Source organism: Rhinolophus hipposideros, assembly GCF_964194185.1.
Source record: "Rhinolophus hipposideros genome assembly, chromosome: 23".
NCBI lineage: Eukaryota > Metazoa > Chordata > Mammalia > Chiroptera > Rhinolophidae > Rhinolophus > Rhinolophus hipposideros.
Window position 1 is genome coordinate 22762132 of NC_138069.1, and position 24245 is coordinate 22786376.

General features: G+C 51.0%; 2 protein-coding genes across 3 annotated transcripts; one reads left to right on the forward strand and one right to left on the reverse strand.

Moving 5' to 3' along the window:
• The first annotated feature begins 1451 nt into the window (after positions 1 to 1451).
• PCYOX1L (prenylcysteine oxidase 1 like) lies at positions 1452 to 12777 on the forward strand. Of its 2 annotated transcripts, XM_081035179.1 has the most exons (6): positions 1452 to 2102; positions 5940 to 6146; positions 7624 to 7798; positions 9297 to 9508; positions 11080 to 11220; positions 11651 to 12777. In XM_081035179.1, the coding sequence occupies exons 1-6, from the start codon at positions 1775 to 1777 to the stop codon at positions 12307 to 12309; spliced, it is 1722 nt and encodes a 573-aa protein (XP_080891305.1). In that variant the 5' UTR covers positions 1452 to 1774; the 3' UTR covers positions 12310 to 12777. The 2 variants fall into 2 exon arrangements, with proteins under 2 accessions (XP_080891305.1, XP_080891306.1); XM_081035180.1 differs by lacking the exons at positions 1452 to 2102; positions 5940 to 6146 and adding an exon at positions 6272 to 6321 and having other exon boundaries at positions 11651 to 12775.
• Positions 12778 to 16970: 4193 nt separating this feature from the next.
• IL17B (interleukin 17B) lies at positions 16971 to 21420 on the reverse strand (the record flags this gene model as incomplete). Its single annotated transcript, XM_081035909.1, has 3 exons — positions 21353 to 21420; positions 18913 to 19202; positions 16971 to 17202 (listed from the first exon to the last, which is right to left on the reverse strand). Exons 1-3 carry the CDS (start codon positions 21371 to 21373, stop codon positions 16971 to 16973), a joined length of 543 nt encoding a protein of 180 aa, XP_080892035.1. The 5' UTR covers positions 21374 to 21420.
• Positions 21421 to 24245: the final 2825 nt, after the last annotated feature.

Sequence of the window (24245 nt, forward strand, 5' to 3'; positions counted from 1 at the left end):
GCAGCCTGGCTGATTGGCCCTCTTTGGAGCCAGCCTTTCCTGCAGTTTCGCCTTGCATTTTCATTATTTTCCCAATCTTGCCTATACACCCTGGCTCCATAATCCACTGTTTCCATATTCTCAGTGATAGTCGGTAAATATATTTCTGTTCCTATGGACTCAGACTTTGTCCACATTCTCAATTTCATTGTGGAGGTTTTAAAACATGGCTCCAAGTCTCCTTGAATCTGTACTTTGAGATTGACTAACACAAATATAGTGGAAGTGACACTGCCAGTTTTGGGACACACACCTTCCTGTCTCTGGATGCTTACTTTTGGAACCCAGCCACCAAACCCAGAGCAAGCTGAAGCAGCTTGTGAGATGAAACAGGCTTCCAGCTACACTTTCAGCTGCTACCAGCCTCACCTTGCCAGCTAGCTCAATGAGACACCTTGAAGGTGGATCCTTCAGCCCCCGGTGGAGCAATCCCACCTGACACCACATGGAACAGAGATAGCTGATCTCACAACCCTGCCCAAAGTGCAGATTTTGGAGCAAATAAATGATTATTGCTTTTAGCCACTAAGTTTTGGGGTAGTTTGTTTTGCAGTAATAGATAACTGAAAAGTCACCCAACTTCACTCCCAATCTTACTAGTTGTTTTGTACCTCAGCCACTAGAATTTTGCCTCTTTGCCTTTCCTCTTACAGCTCTTCTGAACTCATCCTACAATTTTGATGTACTCAAACACTGCCAATGTGTTAGTAGGATTGAAAGAACTTCCTAACAAGAAAACAGCTCTAGATTCTAGAGTTTCCAAGGACCTTAAAATTAAAAGCAAAGTAGAGTCAAGAAGCTGAATTTTAAGGTTAACATAATTTACCCTACAAAAAACCTGCATGATTTAATTAAGTTAGCACGAGAGAACTTTGCACAAAGTTATCAATGAATGTGGTTTTTTTTAAAAAAGTTAAGGAATATATTTTAGTCTTAGGAAGTGACCTTAAAAGCTTTTGTATTCTAACATAAACATCACCAAAAAGTTCTGTTTTTTGATGTTTTTTCTTTTAAAGATGAGGAATGCATGTTCATCTACCACTTCACTACTAATCCAGTTTGGCCCTGTTAGGAGTCACAAAACTGATTTAGGACTCCACTATATGCTCTTTTACTATTTTCTGAATCCCTTCAGTTTCTTAGCCACAATCTGACTGAATAAATATAGATTTTCCTTATTTATCCTGAAACTCATCCCCAAGTTTATTTTCTGCTAGAGGAAATCTGTCTTGCAGTGTGGGAAACTAGCCACACTAACTAGTCTTGTTTTCTTAGTGAAAATGGGAGTTTATGCCTTCTTATCTTTCCTCCCCCGGAGTAAAGTGTGGATGAAATTCTTCCCTTTCGTTTTTTAAGTTAAAGCCGAGATACAAAATGTATGCAGAAACTGCAAATAAACGAAAAGTAACAGCAGTGTCGGAAGTACCTTGCTTCAGCATGTACGCAGGGTAACCCTGGCTGCATGGCTGGTCAGCAATTTCCAGCACTTGGGAGGCACTGCCAAGGGTTTTCACATTCCGTATCTCATGTGATTGTCACAGCCACCTAAAGAGGTGGGAAACTGAATGAGACACAGAGTAGGCACGTTACAGACCTAGTAACTCAGAGATTGGACTTGATCCGAGGTCGTCAAAGCTTCATTTCTCTTCCATCGATCTCCCGGCTGCTGGGCCCTGGTCCTGATGCTGAGCCGCCGAAGCGCGCACACCTCCGCCGGAGCCGGACAAGCCAGCCAATGAAGAGCCCGTATCTAGGAGGCGGGACGGGGGAGCTGCCAGTGACAGAGCCTGCCCAGAGAGAGATGCAGCTAATGAGGGCCTCGGGCTGGAGAGAGACTGTTACTCGTCCAATGAGAGGCTGTGCGCAGCGAGGCTGGAAGGCGGAACGGCCGGTGGAGCTCCGGGGCGGGGCGGTGAGCCTAGCGCCAACGCGCGAGCACCGGGCCCGCGGCGTGCTACCCCCGTCGCCGCCCGTCATGGCCCGTGCAGCCCGGCTCCTGGCCTCGCTGGCCGCGCTCCTCGCCGCCGCCGCTACGGGCGGAGACGCCCGGCCCAGCAAAATCGGTGCGGGAAGGACGGGGTGGGGTTCTGAGCTGGGGAGGGCTGCGCGGGAAAAGGGTTCTCAGCCGGCAGCTGCTGAGTGGGGGATGGGGGATGGGGAAGGCAGCTGGGCGAGGGAGGGGTCCTGAGGAGTGGAACTGGATGGAGAAGAGACGAGGGACTGCGACTGGGCCCAGAAGGGGACCGCAGTACGTAAGGTGCTGATGCGGAGGGTGGTAGGGGCCTGGGTCGCGGACTACCTGGGGCGGAAAAGGGGCTTGGGACAGAGATGGCCACTGATCTCACCGAAAGATCCGGAAGCATTGAGCATCTGCCGTGGACCTGGCTCTTTGCCAGGTGCCCCGATGCTAGAACAGGATCTGGGCAATTGTCATTGGCAAAGGTTTATTGAGGGCTGTCTGGGTAGCAGGCATGGTGCTCCGTACTTCCTGTATGGAGAAGACGGCACAATACAGGGAAGTTAGTGCTGAGGCTGTAAGTATCCTGATATAGAGGAAGGGCACTTCACCCCAAACTTTGATGGCTCTGGGAGGGCCTTGGAGGGTTTTCTGGAAGTACCACTAAGCCAGAACCTCAGGGAGAGTAGGAAACAGTCCTAGTGGAGACAGAACCCGTGGTAGGTCTGCTGGAGATAGGTTTGCTGAGTGACAGAGTGGGGAACTTTTAACAGCAGTTGTTTTATTTGTTATTCATTCCAATATTTGATTCTGAAAAATTTAAAACTTACACCAAAGTTGAAAGAATGATGCAGTGATCACCTGTATGCCTACAACCTGGATTTTGCCATTAACAAACTGCTACTGTACCTGCCTTATCATATACGTGTCACACCTCCATTAATCCATCTTACCTTTAATGGCTTTCCAAATAAATCTCAGACATCAGGACCCTTGGCTAAGTACTTCATCGTGCACATCATCGTGCATATCACTGACTAGCGTTCCATAGTTGTTTCGTTTTTTTCTCAGTTGTCATTTTAACTCAACATGACTCAAAGATTTTCACGTCCCTCACATATAAAATTCCATAGGCAGAAGTGTTGGGCTTCTGGGGTAAGGAAGTAGGAGTCCCTCCCTACTTCACTGCCCTCTGTGCGCCCCACATGGCAGGGAGGGATGTCCCATGGGAACACCACAGACTTATTAGGATCAGTGCAAAGGCTTGTTGGGTTACAAAACCACAGCTCAGGCCACAAAGGGTTACGACAGACTGCAGCATGCCAAAAATCAGTTTGGGACTGAGAGTTGAGGGTTTTCAGACGGGAGAAATTCTTGAGGGCCAGAGTGGTCAGAGAAGACCTCATGAAGTCATAAGGTGGACTTTGAGCCAGGCTTTGAAGGATGGGGAAGAATTAGGCAGACAGTGTGTGGAGGTGCCAGGCACTCCCCAATCTCTTGGGAGTGGGCAACAGAGCAGGACACTTCCCACTGACCACTGGAAAAGGCTCAGGGCCTCCCAGCCCTACTATTTCTGCTAATGCAGAGCTTGCTGCCTGCCTCATCCCAGCTAGTCCTGCCTACCTTACCCCACAGGTCATCTAGAGCAGGACACTTGGCAATGCCAAGCTGCCCTGTAGCTTCCTGATTGTCCTCAGCCCTCTGACAAGAGCCTCTGTCTGCCCTTGGTGGTTTGGACTCTCCCCACAATGAGAATGAAGAGCTTCCTGTTAGGATGGCTTAACCCTCAGACTGCTGCAGGATCAAATATGAACACCTCCGTGTGGAACTATGGTGGTTTAAATCCCCCATAGTTCCACACGCTGCCCTGTTCACGCTCTTCTCTCTGTGGAGAATGTGTCTCTGCTTACAGACAGGGCCAATTGTCCTCCTGACCAAATGGTCCCTCTCCTGTGAAACCTGTGTTACCCCACCCTCAGGCAGAACTCATTGCTTCCTCCTCAAGATTCCCTGGAATGCTGTTGTCACATTTAGTCACACAATGTCATAGCTGATTGTGCGTGAGTCCATCTGTCCACTCTCCTCCTGGGCTCAGGAGGACAGAGACCTGGTTTGATTCATCTTGTGCCCCAGCAAATCTTACCGTAGACCAGAGAGTGGGTGTCAGTTCTTGGGTGTTGAGTGAGCTGGTTCTCAGTGAGCTGAGGTCTTCTGCTTCCCCATAGCCCTTGGGCAGCTTCCAGGCCATGTGATACCAATTTCTCTGGAAAAATGCGTAATTGGGGGCTCTCACAAATGGAGGGGAGGGGAGCACACTGGTTTCAAAAGGTTAATGGCATTCTTGGAAGTGGCTTTGTAAACACTGAGAAGGAGGAAGTGGTTTGTTTTCTCAAGGTGCAACAAATACCTAATGAATCTACTGCCTGCCAGGATCTGGGGACAGAGTGATCTGCTGTCAGTCCTTAAACAGACCGTTTGAGTAGAATGTGCTGAGGACCAGGCAAGGGGTAAGGAGAATGCGACGCGGAAATATGCAGGAGGGACACCTGAGTCGTCTTATGTGGGTCAGGCAAGACAAGCAATGACATGAGGGCCACAGAAGTCAGCGAGTGAGGCAAAAGGTGACAGCACATTCCTGACAAAGGGAACAACGCGGGCCAAGGTACAGGCATGAGAGAGCAAAGTCACGTGCTCCACAGGAGAAGAAGTCGAGACAAAAAAGAGTATTGTGAGGGTGGGGCAGGGAGTGGAATAAGTAAGTGGAGGTCAGATCATAATTAACCTTGTCTTCTTGCCTTCTTGACAGGAGTTGGTGGTCTTAGAGTGCAGTATGGGTCCAGGAAGGGCAAATCACACCAGATTTATCTCATTTTCTTTCTGGATAGGGTTACTAGACTGTTAGATGAGAGGACGCCATTACTCAGGTACGCGGTGGACAAAAATGGGTGGTGTGGCAGGCCAGTTCAGCAGCTTCACCGCTGCTTTTCTGTCCTCTCACAGTAAAGGACTTATTTAGTATTAGTGTCTAGAATACTATCTGTCTGGACAATGGCTTCCTGCAGCCTCTCATAGCCCTGTCCGGTCAAATGTTTTTATCAGTGACTTGGATGAGAAAACTGATGGCATAGGAACCAAGTTTGCAAATAACAGGAAGACGGAAAGTGTAGGAAAGACAGTGGATGATAAGACCCAAAAAGACCTCAATAAGCTGAAACTTCATAATAAGAGTTCGAACTGGAGTAGAGTGCCCTATATGGTAATGAGCAACCTGTCACAGGGTGCATTCCAGTCTCGACAAACACAGATGTGGAAATGATTTAAGTGTCTGGTGATAGGTTAAACTGGACCAAGAGTTGGCTGACGAGTAAAGGATAGGAGAGTAAATATTTTCGACTTCGAGGGCCATACAGTCTCTGTTGCAATTATTCAACTCTTCCTCACATGAAAGCAGCCAGTGACAATAAGCTAAAGAAAGGATTTGGCTTCGTCACAATAAAACTTTGTTTGCAAAGATAGGTATCTGCCTAGATTTGGCCCATGGACTGTAGTTTGCCAACCCGAGGATTAAGGAGTGGTTTCCAAACACTGATCTACCTAACATTACCTGTCAGTGATCAGGTTTTCATAGAGTTCTGTATCAAACTAAATGCATTCTCTTTTAATGATCATCCTGAATTTTGAGATTCCAGCTTTTTTGCTGCTAATGTGTCTTTTTCTTTATAAAATGAGGGTTACAGTAAGATGGACAATTTTCAAATTGTCCTTTGCTCTTTATTAATAGCTTTAATAAAATCTGGTCTGCAGATTTCCTTTTGAGATGTTATAAGCCTATGAAATGCAAGTGCCTGGGAACCACCAGCCCAGGAGGCTGCCAAGGTGGGACCTGCAGTCTCATGCCCATGCTCTGTCTCTCTCCTTGCCTGCCTCCTGGGCCTGCTGACAGCCGTGGTTGGGGCCGGAATCGGGGGCTCTGCCGTGACCCATTTCCTCCAGCAGCACTTCGGCCCCCGAGTACAGATCGATGTGTTCGAGAAGGGGACAGTGGGCGGCCGCTTGGCCACCATCTCGGTCAATAAGCAGCACTACGAGAGCGGGGCCGCCTCCTTCCACTCCCTGAGCCTGCACATGCAGGGCTTCGTCAAGCACCTGGGTGAGTGCTCCTTCCTCACACCCTGTCGTCCAGCCCCCACAGCTGGCGGCAGCCATCTGCCCTTCCCACATTACCCTGCTGATGGTCAAGGCCGGAAGGTCATGTAGCCCAATCTCGTTTTACAGATGGAGCAGCTGAGATCATAGAGGGGAAGGAACTTGCCTGAGGTTACACAGTGAGTTAGTCGCAGAGCCGGGATTAGAACTCAGGTTTGACTCCCAGGCCAGTTTCTTTCCCTTTCAATTTGGTGCCTCTTAGTTATCGGAATCGTAATGGCTTCCACATGCTGTGTGTGCTTGCCAGGTACCCGGCATCCTTGTAGGTGGTATGTAGACGTTACCTCTAATTCTCCCTACAAGCATGCAGGATGGGCGGTTACATTTCCTCCTGGGGACAATGAGGCTCAGAAAATGTACGCACCTCAGCTAAGGCCAAGCAGCTAATAAGTGAGAGAGCTGGCATGCAACGCCAGCAGCATTTAGCAAAACCACAAATATGTATACTGTTTGACCCAGAGATCGCACTTCTCAGAAGTGATCCTGCAGGTGTATTTGCACATGTGCAAAGTGGCACACACACAGGGTAACTCGTTACAGCATCGTTTGTAATAGCAAAAGGTTGAAAATACTCTACGTGCCCACCCACTAGGATCTGAGATTAAATAAGTTATTGTTTAAATACACAGACTGTACAGCAGCCAGATGAGGACGTCCTTTACACCCAGGTATAGAACAACCTCCAAGACACAGCATATCAGTAAGGTGCAGACCAGTGTATAGCACGTGGAGGTGGGGAAGGAATAACTCAGAGAGATATGCACACTTATGAGTGTTCGTACAAAATATCTGTGGAAAGATGCTAAAGGAAGGAACTTACTGGGTAGGGGAACTTAGTGGCTCAGGGACAGGAATGGGAGGGAAAGAAACAAAACCCAATGACTCGGGATAGGTCCTATAACCTCTAAGCCTCAGTTTCCACGTCTTTGACTAGGGGTGCTAACACCGATCCTGCCTCTTCCCAGGCTGTGAGAGGATCGAGTGAGATACACAAGTCCCAGCGCTCTGTAAGTCGTAGAGTGGATAGTTACAAGGACTGTGATTCTTTCCATGTGGTCCTAGTGCCCAGGCCTGCCATCCCAGAACAGGCCCTGCAGCTGTCCCCCCCGGGACATTCTGGGATGACATCTGAATTTCCCTCACTCTAGCCGAGTGGATCCCTGTTGAGAAAAAATGTAAAATGGTACATTATTTTCATTTTCATCTCCTCATTGATTCACCAGGCCAGACACTGCCCCAGTGCCTTTGTTTACTGTTCTAAACGAACAGCACAAATGAACACACCCTAGTATTTATATTCCCTTTAATGGAGCCAGTCCATTTGCATCCTTCAGGAAGGCCCTGAATTTCAGCTTCAGGCAGCTAAGGCTTGTGGGGGGCCCTCCGAAGAGGACCTGAGGGGCTCCTCCTTTTCTCCTCAGGATTGAAACACCGGCGAGAGGTGGTGGGCAGGAGCGCCATCTTCGGCGGGGAGAATTTCGTGCTGGAGGAGACTGACTGGTACCTGCTGAACCTCTTCCGCCTCTGGTGGCACTACGGCATCAGCTTCCTGAGACTGCAGATGTGGGTGGAGGAGGTTATGGAGAAGTTCATGAGGTAGGGTTAGGCGGAGCTGGGGGGTTTCCAGAGGGAGACAGAAAAAGAGGTGGGGAAGGAACCAGCTTGACTGTAAACTGGCGAAAAGGAAACGGTACTTACTGGGTGTGAAAACCCAGCACGATTTAGCCCGGGTCACTCAGCCAGCACTCTGCTAGAGCCAACGGTGGCCATGGGGGAATGCCAATGTCATGTGGCTAGATCTTCCAGATTTTCCAGAAGAAGCCAGAGATCCAGACTTACATGTGAAATCTCCCAGTTTTTCAATGTATGCCACCAACTCATAAGCCAAGTGAAACACATCTGTAGGCCACATGCAGCCTGTGGGTCATCCCCTTATGAACTGCTGGTCCCCCAGTTTCCTCATCTAGAACACCTTCATCCTTCTCTCCTCCTTAGGTCCCGGCCCCTGCCCCATCACCTCCAAATAGTGACAAGTGGCCTGTTGTCATTCTGTCCACTTCTCACAACCTACTCACTTGCCAGGCTGGCACCCCAACTCCCCCAAAGTTCCTCCTGAAGGTTCTCCCTGCTTCCTGGCCCAGATGCAGAGGCTTCAGTGTCAGGCACTCAAGGATGGCCTCCAGACCTCCTTCCTGGTCTCTGCTGCTTTTCCACTCTTTCTATTTTCATAACTCTGCTTCTGATGGCCCTTCCTCATATTCTCCAGCTGCCCCAAAGGTGATGTCCTTACCACGCCTCCCTTATATTTTCCTCCCTTGTCGATTATATCCAACCGACAATGCTGAGTTCTCCCATTTGTGGGAGAAGACTTCTACCTGTCAGCCTGTTTCCCCTTAAGTTCCATACCCACATTCCTAACTGCTTTCTGGACACCTCCATGTGGGTGCCCCATTGATAACCAAACTCAACATGTTTACAGCAGCCCAAGCAGAGGCACCATGTCAAAGGCCAGCACATCCAGCAATCGGTCAGCACATGGTTGCAGGCAAATGCGAGTGCCTGAGATTGGGGGAGCTGTGGAGGGAAGGACAAGACGTGAGCTTGCTGGGCGTCCCGTTGGATCAAGCAGAGGAGCAGACAGGCTGGGCGAGCAGAGAGGGCAACGACCCTGGCATGAGGCAGCTGCCCTCGGGCCCAACGCGGTCCTCTCAGCCAGGACAGAGCCAAAGCTGCTGGAGAGGGGGCTGTGTCGGGGGTCGTGGACTACTGCCTGGCAGTCCCTGCTGGATGAGGAGGACCGTGCCCTCAGGCAGGGAGTGTGGCTCAGCGGGCTTTTGTAACTCATGCAGCAGAGCCACAATGGGAAGCCAGGTCTAGTGAGATTCTGTGTATTTGCCTTCCCCTCTGCACCATTCGTCTAGGTGGGAGAGGCCGGGGGGAGAGTAACCAGCCTCCCCTCCCCACGTCTACAAGGAGAGGAGGGTGGATCCCCCTGGGCCTCCCAGGTGCAATGACCCAAGTGCAATGACCCAGGTGCAGGCGGTCAGCCCACAGGCCTTTCTGCACAAGGGCTCTAGCTCCGCGTGTCTCCCAGGATCTATAAGTACCAGGCCCACGGTTATGCCTTCTCTGGCGTGGAGGAGCTGCTCTACTCACTGGGGGAGTCCAGTTTCATCAACATGACCCAGCGCTCCGTGGCCGAGTCCCTGCTTCAGGTGGGCGTCACACAGCGCTTTATCGACGACATTGTCTCCGCCGTCCTGCGGTCCAGCTATGGCCAGTCGGCAGTGATGCCCGCCTTTGCTGGTGAGCCTGCAGCCCTCGGCCTGCCCCCCCACCCGCCTTCCCCTGGCCCATGGTGCCCAGAATGGGCTGAGCTCCCCATAATAACCTCACATGTACCTGGCTCAGTACAGAGCATTTTGTTGCCCCAGGCTTGTTTGATTCTGGAATCAGTCCTCCGAACTGGCAAGAGATAGAATTGACCCCACTTCACAGGTGGTGCAAGTGAGGCTCAGGTGTCAGGTCCAGTGTGTTTCTACCACCCCTGACTGGGTTGGTTTCAGGAACTGCCCCACAGGGGCCTCTGGACCCTTAGTGTCCCTCACCTGGATTATTGCAAGTCTCCCACCAGGTCTGTCCACCCCACCCCACCCCTTACCCCCTATAGGCTATTCTCAATACATCTGTACGATCCTTTTAAAACAAAAGATAGATCATGTCAGGCCTGAGTGTAAAGCTCTATGAGGGCTCCCGCTTTCCTTCAAGTGAAACCCCGAGTCCCCCAGTGCCCTGCAAGGCCCCACATGGTCCAGGCCCCCCCCTCCCCATTCACCCACCCCAGTCCGGCCACTCTGGCCTCCTTGCCGTGTCTCCAGTATGCCAGGTGTGTCCCCACTTTAGGGCTTTTGTGTGGCCACGCTCCGCCTGGAACATTCTTCCCTGCGACGCAGTCATGGTAAACTCTCCATATTGTGTCTTTGTGCAGTTACCTTTTCGTGGAAGCTACCCTACCTGCCAGTTTTAAATTACACCCTCCCTCTCCTCTTGCCCCAGTACCCCTACTCTGCAGATACCATCTTCTAGCCGACTGTTAAATTGACTTATTTTATCTCCTCCCACCAGAAATGTATGCTTCCCAAGGGCAAGAATCGCTGTCTCCCTTGTTTATTGATGTGTCCCAAACACTTAGAACGGTGCCTGGACCACTGTAGGCACTCGGGCCATTTTTGTTGAATAAATGAATGAAAAGGTTGATAATTAACAAGCATCTCCCACATACCCAGGATACTGTGGCTCTGGCTCTCGGCACAGCGAGCGCCTTTCCAGCCTTCAGATTCTGCCAGGTGTCTCCTCAATGGGGCTTCCCTGATCCCCTTTAGGATGCTGTATGTATCCTTCAAGATACACTTCACGTGCCACACAATTCACCATTTAAAGTGCACACTTCAGTGGTTTTGAGTATATCCACAGAGTTGTGCATCTGTCACCACAATTTTAGAACATTTCCGTCGCCCCCAAAAGGAACCACATATCTTTCTTTAGCCATCACCTCCCCAAAACCTCCCAGCTCTCCAGCCCTAGGAAACCACACATCTGCTCTATGTTTCTATGGATTTGCTCATTCCGGACAGCCGGTAGAAGTAGAATCATACAATCTGTGGTCTTTTGTAGCTGGCTCTTCCATTGAGCATGTTTTCACTTCATAGGATTGTGAATTTCGTTTTATTTATTTGCGTGTGTGTGTCGTCTCTCCGTGCCTGTGGTTGGGAGGAGTCTTGATCTGGAAGGAGGCCCAGGTAGGATGGTAGTGGACTCTCCAGCCCCACTGCCCACTAGTTCTGAGAGCCCACTGGCTACCTTTCCCCTTTGCCTAGGAGCCATGGCACTAGCTGGGGCCCAAGGCATCCTGTGGTCTGTGGAAGGAGGCAACAAGCTGGTTTGTTCTGGTCTACTGAAGCTTACCAAGGCCAACGTGATCCATGCCACGGTGACCTCTGTGACCCTGCAGCAGACAGGTGAGTGGACAGAGCAGAGGGCATGGCCACTCCCAGACAGTGAGCATTTCCACCTCTTCTGTCCCTAAACCCCAGTCTGGGATCTTCCTGGGAGGATTCCAAAAAACCAATGGGAAGCCCCAGCACTGCGGAGTGACACCAGAGGGCACTGTTGTCCCAGTTCAAATGTCAGAGCCAGAAACCTGAGATTTGCATTAACCTGCCCCGTTTATTTGACCAGGGAGGATTTTGAGCCACTGTCAGCAGCAGAGGCACTCAGCTCCCCTACCTCCCAGTGCAGTGCTCACCCTGCAGCCACAGCAGCATGGAAAGATGAGGACCCACCCTCTGGACAGCCCAGCTACCCTGAATACTGGGCCCCAGATGGGAGGTCAGTGGGTAGAAACCACGAAATAACTTGACTGTTACGCTACCTTCTCTCTCCTTGCAGAAGGGAAACCCTTGTACCTGGTAGAGTATGAGAACGAGGCGGGCACTGGCTCCGACGTCTACGACATAGTGGTCATTGCCACACCCCTGCACCTGGACAACAGCAGCACCGTCACCTTTGAGGGCTTCGACCCGCCCCTTGATGTCACCCAGGACTCTTTCCAGCCCACCGTCGTCTCCTTGATCCACGGCTACCTCAACTCTTCCTACTTTGGTTTCCCTGACCCGAAGCTTTTCCCCTTCGCCAATATCCTTACCACCGATTTCCCCACCTTCTTCTGTGCCCTGGACAACATCTGTCCTGTCAACATCTCGGCCACCTTCCGGCGGAAACAGCCGCAGGACGCAGCCGTTTGGCGAGTCCAGTCCCCCAAGCCCCTCCTTCGGTCCCAGCTGAAGACCCTCTTCCGTTCCTATTATTCAGTGCAGACCGCCGAGTGGCAGGCCCACCCTGTCCACGGTTCCCGCTCCACCCTCCCACGGTTCGCGCTCCACGACCAACTCTTCCACCTCAATGCCCTGGAGTGGGCGGCCAGTTCTGTGGAGGTGATGGCTGTCGCTGCCAAAAACGTGGCCCTGCTAGCTTACAACCGCTGGTACCAGGACCTAGACAAAATTGACCAAAAGGATTTGATACACAAGGTGAAGACTGAACTGTGAGGGCTGCGAGGCAAGCCTCGGAACGTCCCTCCCCTCCTAAAAACGGGTCAGCCCTGCAGCGGCCAAGGCTGTGAAAGCCGCACTCATCTGCCAAGCCCCTTTCTGACCCCTCGTGTGTCAAGTGTCATCTCCCTCCAGTGTGGGTCCAAGGGGTCTGCTCTTTGCCTCTTTATCTTGAAGATTCTCAGAGTGGTTGTTTCTTTTTAAGGGGGAGAGTCAGAGAAGGGAAAGAAACTCAAGCCAGTGTATTCGTTTTATTTATTTTTTTAAAAGAAGAAATAAAAATCGTCAGCTGTTTCTGACTTGGTTTTCTAACTATGAGACAGGAATCATTCGGGAGGGAATATAAGACTCCAAATCTAATTTTGTTATTGTTTTTTACTACCTACTCCCAAAATGTACCTGAAGCAACACCAACAATGAAACACGTAGCCAGCTGGTTACAAATAAAGCAGAAGGGAAGATCAGAAAACATGGTAATAGCTCCTGCTTGCTGTCAGCTTGCTGGATGTGTGGTACCTAGTTAAGAACTTACTAGATACTATCCAAGCTTCTCAACACCACCACATACTGGGGGGGAGGACTGGTAGGACCCCAGCGAGCTGTCAGTATAGCTCTGAGCTTCCTGGCAACCAGTAGAAAAAGGGAAACATGCCAGGCCATTGGAAGAGGAAAACTTTTCCTTGGAATCTGGAGAAATTGACCCTTCTGCCCATTATGCCAGGGTTTAGGAGTAATATGATCTGTCTTGCAAAGAGACAAGTTCCCAGATGGTGGAGGGCCGTCATATCTCACCCCCAGACATTCACCCCAGCAGAGTAAAGGAAGGAAATAAGGTGTTGGGATAGAGTTCTTTAGAGGTTAACCTGATTGAGATGCCCAAGTCTCACCTGGACCTGCTAAATCCGGCTCTGGGGTTGGGCCCAGGAGGACACAACATTACCCAATGACACCGATATTGCGACTTTCCTAGCATGAACAGCCCCAGAAGTCATTCAGCTAATGTCTGTCCTTTTGCAGAGATGGAGATAAAAGCCCAAAGTGAGAAAGTAACTCGCCCAAGGTCTCTTGGTGAATTCATAGAACAGATCTTAAATCTGGAGTTTCTCTTTAAAATGAATGGAATTCAGCATGGGACAAAATACCCTTCAAGCAGGAGGAGGCCCAAATTGGCTTTGAAGTTGTTTTTACCATTTCGAGGTGATAGTAATGTGTAAGACATGGGGGCTTTGAAGTGCAAGAAGCATGTGTTTGTTGGTTATTACAGGAATTATGAAGCTGACACGTCAGTAAGAATGCTTTTGGTTGAAGTCATAGAAAACCAAACTCAGACTGGCTTAAGCGATAAAAGTGTTTTACTGTTTATCATAAAAGTCCAGGCACAGGGCACTGTGCAATGCTAGTGCCATTACTTCTCACGGTCAAGGAGGGCTTCCAACAGCTCCCAGGGTGAGAGGCTTCTCCCATGACCTCTGAACCATATTCTGGGCTCTGGACCAGTTAGGTTCCTGCTGAACCAATTCCTGTGGCCAAGTAATGCCACATACTGATTGGCTTAGCACACAGCTACTGGACGAGGGATGAGATAAGGCTGATGGTCTTAGAACAGTCAGGCCCCTGGAACAGAGGTGGTCTCATCCAAACTACAAGGTCCGGGGGTGGAAAGGGTGTTGGGAGAGATACAATGTCAACCACACTCAGGAGGATGGGGGTGGTACCTCCCCTCCTCTCAAGTCCAGTGAAATCAATGTGTAATAGTATCTTTTCAGGGTCTGTGTTTGAAATGCCGCTACAGGTTGTCATGATGTAACTGATGATCATTGGTATTGGGCCATAGGACCAAGGCCAATACCAAATTTGTCCCTGATGACCAGCCTTCCTTTGCGTCCCTAAGGATATGCGCAGAAGAGGCAAACAAATGCAGTCACACTTGACTGCAGTGGAGCTGGCTGGTTCTTCAAAAACGTCCTTTATCTGGGTAGGCTGATTGGCTTAGAACAGTCAGCCAAAATGCCCAAACTGCCTGCTTCCCCAAGCCCACACCTGATAGCGAGATCTCTCCACTTCCCCACCTGCAAGAAAAGGCCACAGATTCCTGAAGACAATGGAGGGAAGCACGGGAACCAGCAGGAAGCCTTTGCCCCCAGTTCCACCCTAGCCTTCTCAAGCTACAACAGAAGCCCCCAAGGGCCCACAGTCCTCTGGGAGAAGAGCAAGTGTTTGCAGAGACAAAGAGAGCCCTACAATCTGCCAAACAAAACAGGGAAGAGGCCACACTCGTCCTCATTAGTCCTGGGGGCACTGTAGTACACATTTAGAACTTGCAGATAACTCCACCCCTAGAGTACATGACCCAAGCAAGCTGTCAGCACTTTGCGGGGAGGGGTGCTGCGGAGGGTAGAGTTAAGAGTGGGTGAGGAATGGTGGGGAGGGAAGAATGCCTTGCTCCTGACCCACTTTTGAAGAAGCAACAGAGGGAGCTGGAGCAGATCTTGAATTCCCCCTAGAGTTCTCTGTGCATGAATGTATGTATTCATTCATTTATCAAGCCCTGCACCCCTTTTTTTGCACCTGACATTGTGCCAGGTGCTGGGGATACAGTACTGAAAGATGCAGATGAGGCCCCTATTCTTACGGAATGGGGGTTTCTCACCAGACAGTGGAAAACATGAAGCATATTTAAACTCAGACCAAAGGAAGTTCTGCTGCCGCTGCCTGTAAAAGCAGGAGCCTGGGAAGGGCCAGCTGCCAGGCAGCCCAGGCGCACAAGACCAAGCTCCTGAGTCGCAGAATGGTAAAAGTGCAAAAGACCCTGAAGAGCCCTAAACCTGTCTGCTTATTTCACAGATAAGAAAACTGAAGTCCAGAAAGAGGAAAGGGCAACATGTCTATAAAACTAGTAATAAACTAACCGGCGTTTATTGAGGATGTCTGTCTGACACTCTGGCAGGAGTAGGATAACCCATCCCAACAGATGAGGAGTTTCCACATCCAATCTCTATGCCCCAGGGCACCCCGGTGTCCACCCAGGACTAGAGCACCTCTTGTGCTGCTAGAATCTTCCCACGCCCTCACCCCACAAAAAGGCCTGGGAGGCCATGGGTCCCTCATATGCAGCTGAAGTCTTAAGGCCTGGAGAACAGGCTGTGAGGGCCTCAGAAACAAGCAACCCCCAGGGAGGAAAAGTGGCTGCTGAAGGCAGCTTGGGCTGGCACAAGACGTCTATTTTCCATGTATCTGGAACCAGGCCGAAGCTTTCTGGGGTAATTTTAACCAGTATCCACTCTAGAACAATACCAAAAAAGGTAAGTGACTTACCATCCCAGACAGGCACATACCTAACCAATGCCCTTTCATGAATTAGACACTTAAAACATTCAGAGCTAAAGCTGCTTTAAGCACTGAAGTTAGAGTAGCCAAGTAAAGTATTCCTATACTGGCTGTTGGCCTTCTTATTGAAATTAACTCTAAAGTGACAGCTATTCTTACCCTCAGAAAATAGCTTGAGCCCCTCAGCTGTCCTGGGGAAGGGAAGGTATTTTTAGAGCTAAGAGCAGCTGATTTAGGATTTGTTGCAGGGGCTAGGAGGGTAGGGGGAGGATTAAATTGCAAGGGGCAGATGGGGGGTGGGGAATTAGCATCCAGGAGGCCGGAGTCAGCAAAAGCTTTGACAAGTCAATTCACACTGCCTTTTTGATCAATAAAGCGTCTTGATATCAGCCAGAGGTTCTCAAGGTGTGGTTCCCAAATGAGAAGCAGCGCCACCTGGGAACCACTGTATCAAAAACGCCAGTCTCAGCCCCCACCTCAAAACCTGCTGAATCAGAACCACTGAATGGGGGCACCCAGCAGTCTGTGTTTTAACAAGCCCTATGGATGATTCTGGTGCTAACTCAAGTTTGAGAATCACGGATATTCAGCAAACAACCTCACCAGACCCTCTTGTGGATAATGTTGGATGAAAAAAGGATCTATCTTGATGCTTCTCAGCTCTTGAGTGTGTGTTTAAAGCCAGAGATCCCCAGCCCAGAAAAATGTATCCCATGTGAAAATTTCAGGGGCTTGCTGCCCCAGATTAAAAACCCCTGTTCTTTGGCAACCCAGAGACTTCTCTGGGTCTAAGACTGACCTGCAGAGAATCTCAGAGTTGAAAGAGACCTTATAGATTTTCTCATCCACGCAAAGCAGGAATCTGCTCCCCGGTATTCCTAAGAGGCTCAGCCTTAGCTGGACCCTTCAGAGACAGAGAGCTCACTGCTTCCAAAGAGCTTATTTGCAATGGTAGTTGACTTAATCGGGGAGAGTTACAGTCTGGTCACTCCTATATAGGTTTATGCCAACCAAGCTCCAATAACACGGCTAAAAAAAAAGCTTATAAGCCCAAAATAGAGGAAGTATGTGATTGTCCTAAACATAGAAATGAATGCAGTGTTTTTTTTTTTAAATAACCCATCTCAGCGCTGGAGAACTCTGAGTGATGGAAAATCGTCCTTTATATTGATCTCAAATCTCCCTGCCAGGAACCGCCTAGCCCCTACCCTGGTTTTGGCTTTGGAGCCACAAGGACCAAACCCAGAGTCTTGCTTTAGGAAAGAGCGTTTACTTTTCACTGGCCTTGCGTGGCGTGGGAGTGCAGGGAGGGTGGCTCTAGGCCGGGCCGTTCAGAAGATGCAGGTGCAGCCTACAGCGATGGTCTCCATGACCGCGCGCTGGCGACAGGGCCCCGTGCGCGGCGGCAGCGGGCAGAGGCGGCGGCGCACGGGCACCTGGCTGAACACCGGCACGCTCACCATGCTGCGGTCCTCCTGCATGGTGAAGGGGTTCACGCAGCCCAGACACAAGCATCGCGCCTCCGGCAGGTCGGCCGGGATGCGGCTGGGATCGTGGTTGATGCTGCGGGGAAAGCAGGAGAGAACGCAGGGCGGAAGGTGATGGGGAAAGAGCAAGTCAGGGTCCACGCCCCACGCCCCAGCTTCTCCTAACCCGGGATTGCATTCCCCCTGCAAGACTGCGCTAGGCGGGAGGAAGGGCCGCCCTCGACTCCGTGTTTTCGGAGAGAACACAGGTCTTGGAAGGCAAGGCAGGCGCCCCAAGGTTCAAGGCCACAGGTCAGTCCCCCAGTTTTCCTGTTTCATCCAGGGAGATGCCCGTCCTAGAGCTAGACGGTTCTGTGCGCTTGCAAAGGAGCTACAGACCCTGTTGCCCCCACCCATCCCCCTTCTTTACAGTCTTGAGACACTTCATCCCGGGGAAATAATACATGAGTACATTGATGCCCACCTCCCCTGGAAGAGGCGTCAGGAGGCCTGCGGTCTGTTCTGACTTAGTTTCTATTCATGCAACAAATATTTCCCACACGCCACCATGTGAGTGGCTCTGTCCCGGACATTTGGTGCTCACTGACGGACAACACAGAGGAGTTCCCGCCTAGAGCAAAGAGTATAGGGACTTGCTGGGTGACCTTTCCTTGGCTGTGCCTCAGTTTTCTCATCTGCTAAATGTGGGGAGTGAACTGAACTTGTGAACCAGCAGCATCAGCGCCACCTGGGAACTTGTGAGAAATGGGGCATCTCGTCCCTCCCCGCAACCTCCTGAATTAGAACCTGCATTTTTATAAGATCGCCAAGAAAGTCGAGGGTGCAGTAAAGGGAGGAGCCCAGCTTTGGAGGATTTTTAGGGACGCTTCCAACTGCCACATTCCACAGATGATAGCCACCAGCGACATGTGGCTATTTAAATTTAAATTAATCAAAATGAGCTCCTCGGTTGCTCTAACCCCATTTCAGGTGCTAATAGCCACCTGAAGCTAATGGCTCCCTTGTTGGACTTTGTAGCATCCCAGTGAGTTCTACTGAACATGCTGTTCTTGAGTCTCAGGACATCAGCTGTGTGGCTAAAAAAATCTTTGGTCTGGGTTTGTGAGTGAACACCCTTCAGAGTTAGTTTATTTCTTCATGATTCATTCAACACATATACATGTGGCCCCTTCTGTGTGCCAGGTTCTGTGCTAGGAAGTGGAGCGACAACCGAGGTAAGACACCAGTCCTGTCACCTGGGGGCAACAGGTTGTGACTCCCAAACCTGGCTGTGCAGCCTAACGTGGAGCTGGGCCTCAGCCTTGGAGGTTTGGATTGGGTGGGCCCTGGAAGCCTTAGATGATTCTGATACAGACCTTGGGAAGGTCCTAGTCTGGCATGAGACAGATTTAGACACAGCCGACTCAATACTGCCTCAAGTACTAAAACTGAGAGGTGTGTACAAGGCACCCCAAGCCAAAGGCAGTGACATTTAGGGATGGCCTTGCAGGCACTTCAGCAGGGACTTGGAGAACAATAACAACAGTGCTCTATGTGGATGTGTCATTTAACAACAAGCCTATGAAGTAGGTACTGGTATCACCTCCATTTACAGTTGAGGCAACTGAGGCTCAGAGAGGCTAAGCAACTTGCCCAAAGCCACACAGCAAGTAAGAAGCAGAGTCAGGATTCAAACTCAGGCATTCAAGCCTCTGCATAACAAGGTTTTAACTATTACAATGACAGGGCAAGCTGTCCCCCACACTCCCAGCATGCAGCTTGCCCATGGCTGCAGAGCCTGGCCTACCTGTAGCCCCAGGGTGACAGGCTCCTCTTGTTAGACAGCCATAGCTGCAGGTTGACCTCACACTTCCTCCTTGCTGGCTCCGAACTGTTTCTCAGCTGGGCCACCATCTCCCCAAGGTTCCTTTCGTATTCCTCCATGCGCGCATATGGCTTCGCCCGCGATACTAGGTCCAGCGGCACCTGATGAGGCCCAAGGGCCAGGGTCCCAGGCCGCCCTTGCCCCTTCCTCTTGCTTTTGGGGTTCCTGGGCTGGCCCAGCCCCAGAAAGATGCAGATGGTGAGAAGAAACAGCTGGGGAGAAAGGCCACTGGTCAAAGGTGAGAGCACCAGATCTCCCTCTGGACCAAGACTCGGGGCCCAGGGAGGGGAGAAGGAAGAGGAAAGGCTTTATGGGGGTGACCCTCACCTGCTACACCCTGGCCCGTTCCCACCAGCCCCACACATGTACCAGCACACGTATATACCATACTCATCACTAAGTCCTGTCTGTCGCATCTCTTAAAAATCTCCCCACCCATCCATCTTGCTCTCTCTGCACCACCATCCTCACTGCCCTAGACAGCTCGACAGCTTCCTACCTGGTCTCCCCAAATCCCCCCTGGCTCCTTCCAATCAATTCTCCACACCAGGGCTCAGGACAGCTGTTTGAAATGCAAACCTGATCATGTCATCTTTCCCTGGGCCTGAGCTCTCCCTCCTCAAATCATTCCTGCCTTCCTCTCATACCTGTGCTTCAGCCTCTGGCCTTCTTTCAATCCCTTCCTCTCACCATACTCCTTCCTGCCACCGGGACTTTTAACAGGCTGCTACCTGCAGGGTCCTGCCTCTCCTCACCTTCCAAACTCCTCTCATCCCTCCGGTGACACTTCCTTAAGGACGCCTTTGTGGACCTTCTTGGGCTCGCAACACCACATGCCTCTTGGGTGACTACAGTCTTACAGTCCGTATGTGTGATTTCTTCATAGGTCTGTCCCCAGCTAAGCACAGACTCCATGAAGGCAGGCAGACTCCAGTGCGTCAGTTTCCACACACTGTCTTAGCCTGTGTCTGAGTGAATGAAGGAATGGCTGTCACCATCCCTGCCTTTTGTAGCTTACAGTCTGGGAGAAAGAGCAGATGGTGAACAAGAAAACAAACACCTAATCTCACTAGAGACAAGTGTAATGATGGGACCATGCAGCTCATTGTTAGAGAAGAGCAGGGCCACCCTCTTAGCCAGGAGGGGCCCCTCCAAGTCTTTCTGGGAAGCAGACGTGTCTGGTGAGGTTTGAAGGATAAGAGGGAGACACATGTGGGCAGAAGGAGTCTAAACATCTTACAGGGAGGGGGAACAGTGTGAGTGGAGGTTTGATTTGATTAAGAGCTTGGCTGAAAGGAAACAGGCTGAAATAGAGTGTGCAGGAAGAAAGGGCATGAGATGAAGTTGGGGAGATGGGCAGATCTCGGCCAAGGATCCTTGTTGGACTCCATGACACCCGTGCTCCCCTCTTCAACACCATGCACCCTCTGCCTGCCCCACTCCTCGTCCATTCCTCACCCAATCGTATCCACCCTCACCCGCCGCCGTCCACTTCTCACCCCAGAACTGGAAGTGTCAGGAAACCCTCTGGCTCACACAGGAGAGGACCAAGGAGCCCGGCAAAACCCAGACTTCTCAGGAAGCCAGAGAGAGAAGGGCCAGGACTTGGGTGAGGGCCAGGGCTGGCCAGAAGGGAGGAAACTTCAGGGGGAGTTTAATCTCCTCGTTGAATCTAGCCAGGCTCCTACCTGCCCTGTGTTCCTCATCCCACCACCCGCATGGAATGTGCCCGACTTATCCAAGCTACCCAGCCAGTCTTGACCCTTGGAAACAAGTTTCAGCATAGCCCCTCCTGGCAGAGCCATTTCCTGGCGCAAAATCTGTGACAGAGATTCAAGTCGCTAAACTCTTCCATTTTGGTCCTAGATTCCAGTGCAAAAAACGTCTCCCTAACAATAGGCTTTCTCATCTCATCGGAGCTCCTCACTTGGTATCTTAAATTCTGGTTCTTCACTCAGAGAAACCCAGAATAGAATTAAAGCCCCCCTTCTCTCATGTTACAGATGGCGAACAGAGACACAGAAGGACTTGCCCAAGGTCACACAGCCTGGCTCTCAGGACCCAGGGACTCTTTGGAAAAACCCCGATGATTGAGTTTGCCAGAATCTCCCCAGATGCCTTTGGCCTGAAAAGACTTCAGTGGGGATGGGCCGAGCCCAGTTCAGAAGTCTGAGCTTCTGGCCATGGCTGCAGGATCTGAGGCCCGTCTGTTTCTCTCTAGTCCTGGGGGAGAGGACAGAGGGAGAATTTGCTTCTGCAGATTCCAAGGCAAACAGAGCCAGCCATTAATCAATAGGAAAGAAGTAAGGAAACACTCAGGCACCCAAAAGGGGTGGGGGTGGGGTGGGGAAGCGCCACGTACCAGGTTGTACGGCCAGTCCATCCCGACGAGCCAGGCAGTAGGCCTGCAGCTGCCGCCCGCCTGGAACCCCAGATGCTTCCGCCAAGAGAATGGCAGCAACAGGATGGAGCAAAGCAATTATAGCTCATCAGGGGGCTGCTGGGGATGGGTGGGCTCGTCATCGGCTGGGAGCCTTGGGCCCCCAGCTGGCTGGGCCTGGCTCAGTGGCAGGCGGTGAGGGGCGTGGGGGCAGGCCAGGAGCTGGGCCGAGGTGCCCAGGGGCTGTTGACTGAGGGACAATGCCTTGTGTGTCTGGTGGGGCTCTGGCGGGTGGCACCTCCGCCTGTGGCCTGCGGCCTGCTGGCTGGCCAGCACCCACAGAGCCAGCTAAGACAATCAGCTTCGTTTGCTTTGGGGATGGCAAGGGGGTGAGGGCAGAGGAGGGACAGGCTGTCCGTTGGTCAGGAGAGCAAATGTTCTCAGAGTGTACTGGCCAGGAGCAGGATATAGGCCCCATCTCCCAGGGAAACAGCCTCAGGCACGCCGGCCTCAGCCAGTCTCAGGTGAGCTCAACCGCCCTTAATGACCAGAGTCCCACTTCTTTAGTATGCAGGCGGGGAAACTGAGGCTGGAGCAGAAAGGGACTTGTCCAAGATTACACAGTGAGTTACAGATGACAGACCTGGGCTTCATACCTGGTCCTGTGCAGGACTCTATCCACCAGCCCAGACTGTTTTCCTTGGGACATTTTCTGTGCAATCTGGCCTGCTGGGAACATCTTTCTGAATCTCTGTTCTCACGTGGGTCAAGTCTCAGATCCACGAGGATTTCATAGTTGGTTGCTTTGGCCTTCCTGGTGCCATGCTCCCCCTCACGTAAAGAAGATCTCCATTCCAGGGGTCTGGCCCTGTGTGACTGTCTGTGACTTTGATTCTCTCTCAGCCTCAGTTTCCATCTCTGTAAAATGGATGTCGTGTCCAGGAAGCACCAGTGGCCTGGCCCATTTCTCCCCGAAATCTTTCTGAGTCTCAGTTCCCACATCTCTAGAATGGGGATCGGATCATCAGAGCACCCACCTTTGGGGCCTGTTATAAGGAGTAAAGGAAATAGCCCATGTTAGACAGCTGGCACAGTGCCTGGCACGTAGTAACTGCTCAATAAACATTTAACTGTTTATTATGAAAATTATTATAAAATAATTTTATAATTGTTTTTATAAACATAGCTGTTCTAATTAGCCTTAGAGCTAGCACAGTTGGTATTGCTCAACCAAGTCTCCTTTCTACCCTCTCGGGCCCACCCTCGTGGCTGAGAGAATTCTGGGCTTCACATGCTCCGGCAACAATTTTGTGAGCTCAGGTGACCCCAAGGTCTACACGTCCTAGAATCACATGCTGAACTGACCAGCCCCACTGGTCGAGGTCTCTCACTCGAATGAACAGCCCAGCTGATTGCGAGTGAGCACGTCCACCCAGGAAGGTGGAGAAGGGTATGGAAGGGAGTCTGAGGAAAGACACTGTGAACAGACGCCCAGGACTGCACTGTCTTGCTAAGGGCCACTCTTGGCCATTTACAGGAATCAGCCGAGGGGAAGGACATAGGGTGCAAGGCGCTCCTGAATGTCATGAGATTAATCTGTCCGGGGCAGGTTTCCACAGCATAACCGAGAAGCTGGCTGAGGCTCGAGCTCATTGAGAGATACCACCATATTTGGTCAAATACTAGACAGGGCTCTATTCTATCGCTGGAAACTCCAGAGGGAGGGGGACTCTGAAAATACCTCCTCAGGCAACCAGGGCCCCCACGCCAACCCCAGGCTGTCCCAGCTCCACTGCCACTGTCCCTTGAACCAGTGAAACAGCCAGTATGAGGGGACGAAGGAGGGGCAGCCTGGTTGTATTCTGGCAGCCTCATTGCTACCCCTCCGCTGTTGCTGGCAGTGGAGTCCGACAGACATGCAGCTGAGGTGATCCTTCCACAGAAAGGTGGGGAAATTAAAGATGGGGACTGGGCTGCAGGGGGTGCCTCTGCTTTTCAGGACCCCTGAAAGCACCAGACTTTCCTCATCGTTTCTTTCTCCCAAAGACAGGAATTATCAGCTTCCCCAGCTTCCATCCTCAGTGCTTGTTGATATAAATCCCACCATCCTGGCCCCAGCGTTCTGATGCAGGAGGCCCCGGAATCTGTACTTTAATAAGACCCATCTGGTAAAGTACAGAGTTGGGAATATAGTCAACAATATTGTAATAACCGTGTATAGTGTCTGGTGGGTACAAGACTTATCAGGGGGATCACTTCCTAAGTTATATACATGTCTAACCACTACGCTGTACCACTGAAAGTAATATAACATTGAATGTCATTGTAATTGAAAAATTAAAAAATAACTGGGGGAAAAAAGACCCAATCTGGGAGCCACAGGGTTGTCACCCATCATCTACCTCATTCTTCCATTGTACTCCAAGGAGACCAAGGTCCAGTTAGGGACAAGCCTTACCCAAGCTCACACAGCATGTTAGTGCAGTGCCAGGCGGGGTAAACCTGGTTTGTGCACAATTCAGTCTCCTAATTCTTGCTAATCTTCCCCAAAACTTTATACATATAGCTGTGGGCTGGGCTGGGCCTCTGTGCTGGTCAAGAGGGGGCCCAGAATTCGGGCCGTCCTTCTGGGGAACCCAGTCTGTGGAGTACCCAGGCAAGTGCTGTGGGGAGGCAAGTATGGGCTTAGCGGTCATCACTGGATTTCCCATCTTGGCCAGCTCAGGCTGGGAAGGAGGCCCCTTTCTTCAGCCTTGGTTTCTATCAGGTTGGTGCAAAAGTAATTGCGGGTTTTGCGATTATTTTTAACCTCTTAAACCGCCTTCACTTTTGCACCAACCTAATAGAAAGCAGTGAAGGATCACCTGCCTTCAGG

Bases quoted from the DNA above. Each gene is read 5' to 3' on its own strand.
- PCYOX1L (XM_081035179.1), top strand. From the start codon at position 1,775: ATGAAGAGCCCGTATCTAGGAGGCGGGACGGGGGAGCTGCCAGTGACA. The intron at 7,799-9,296 runs GTAGGGTTAGGC...CGTGTCTCCCAG, and splicing joins GTTATGGAGAAGTTCATGAG to GATCTATAAGTACCAGGCCC. The intron at 11,221-11,650 runs GTGAGTGGACAG...CTCTCCTTGCAG, and splicing joins TGTGACCCTGCAGCAGACAG to AAGGGAAACCCTTGTACCTG.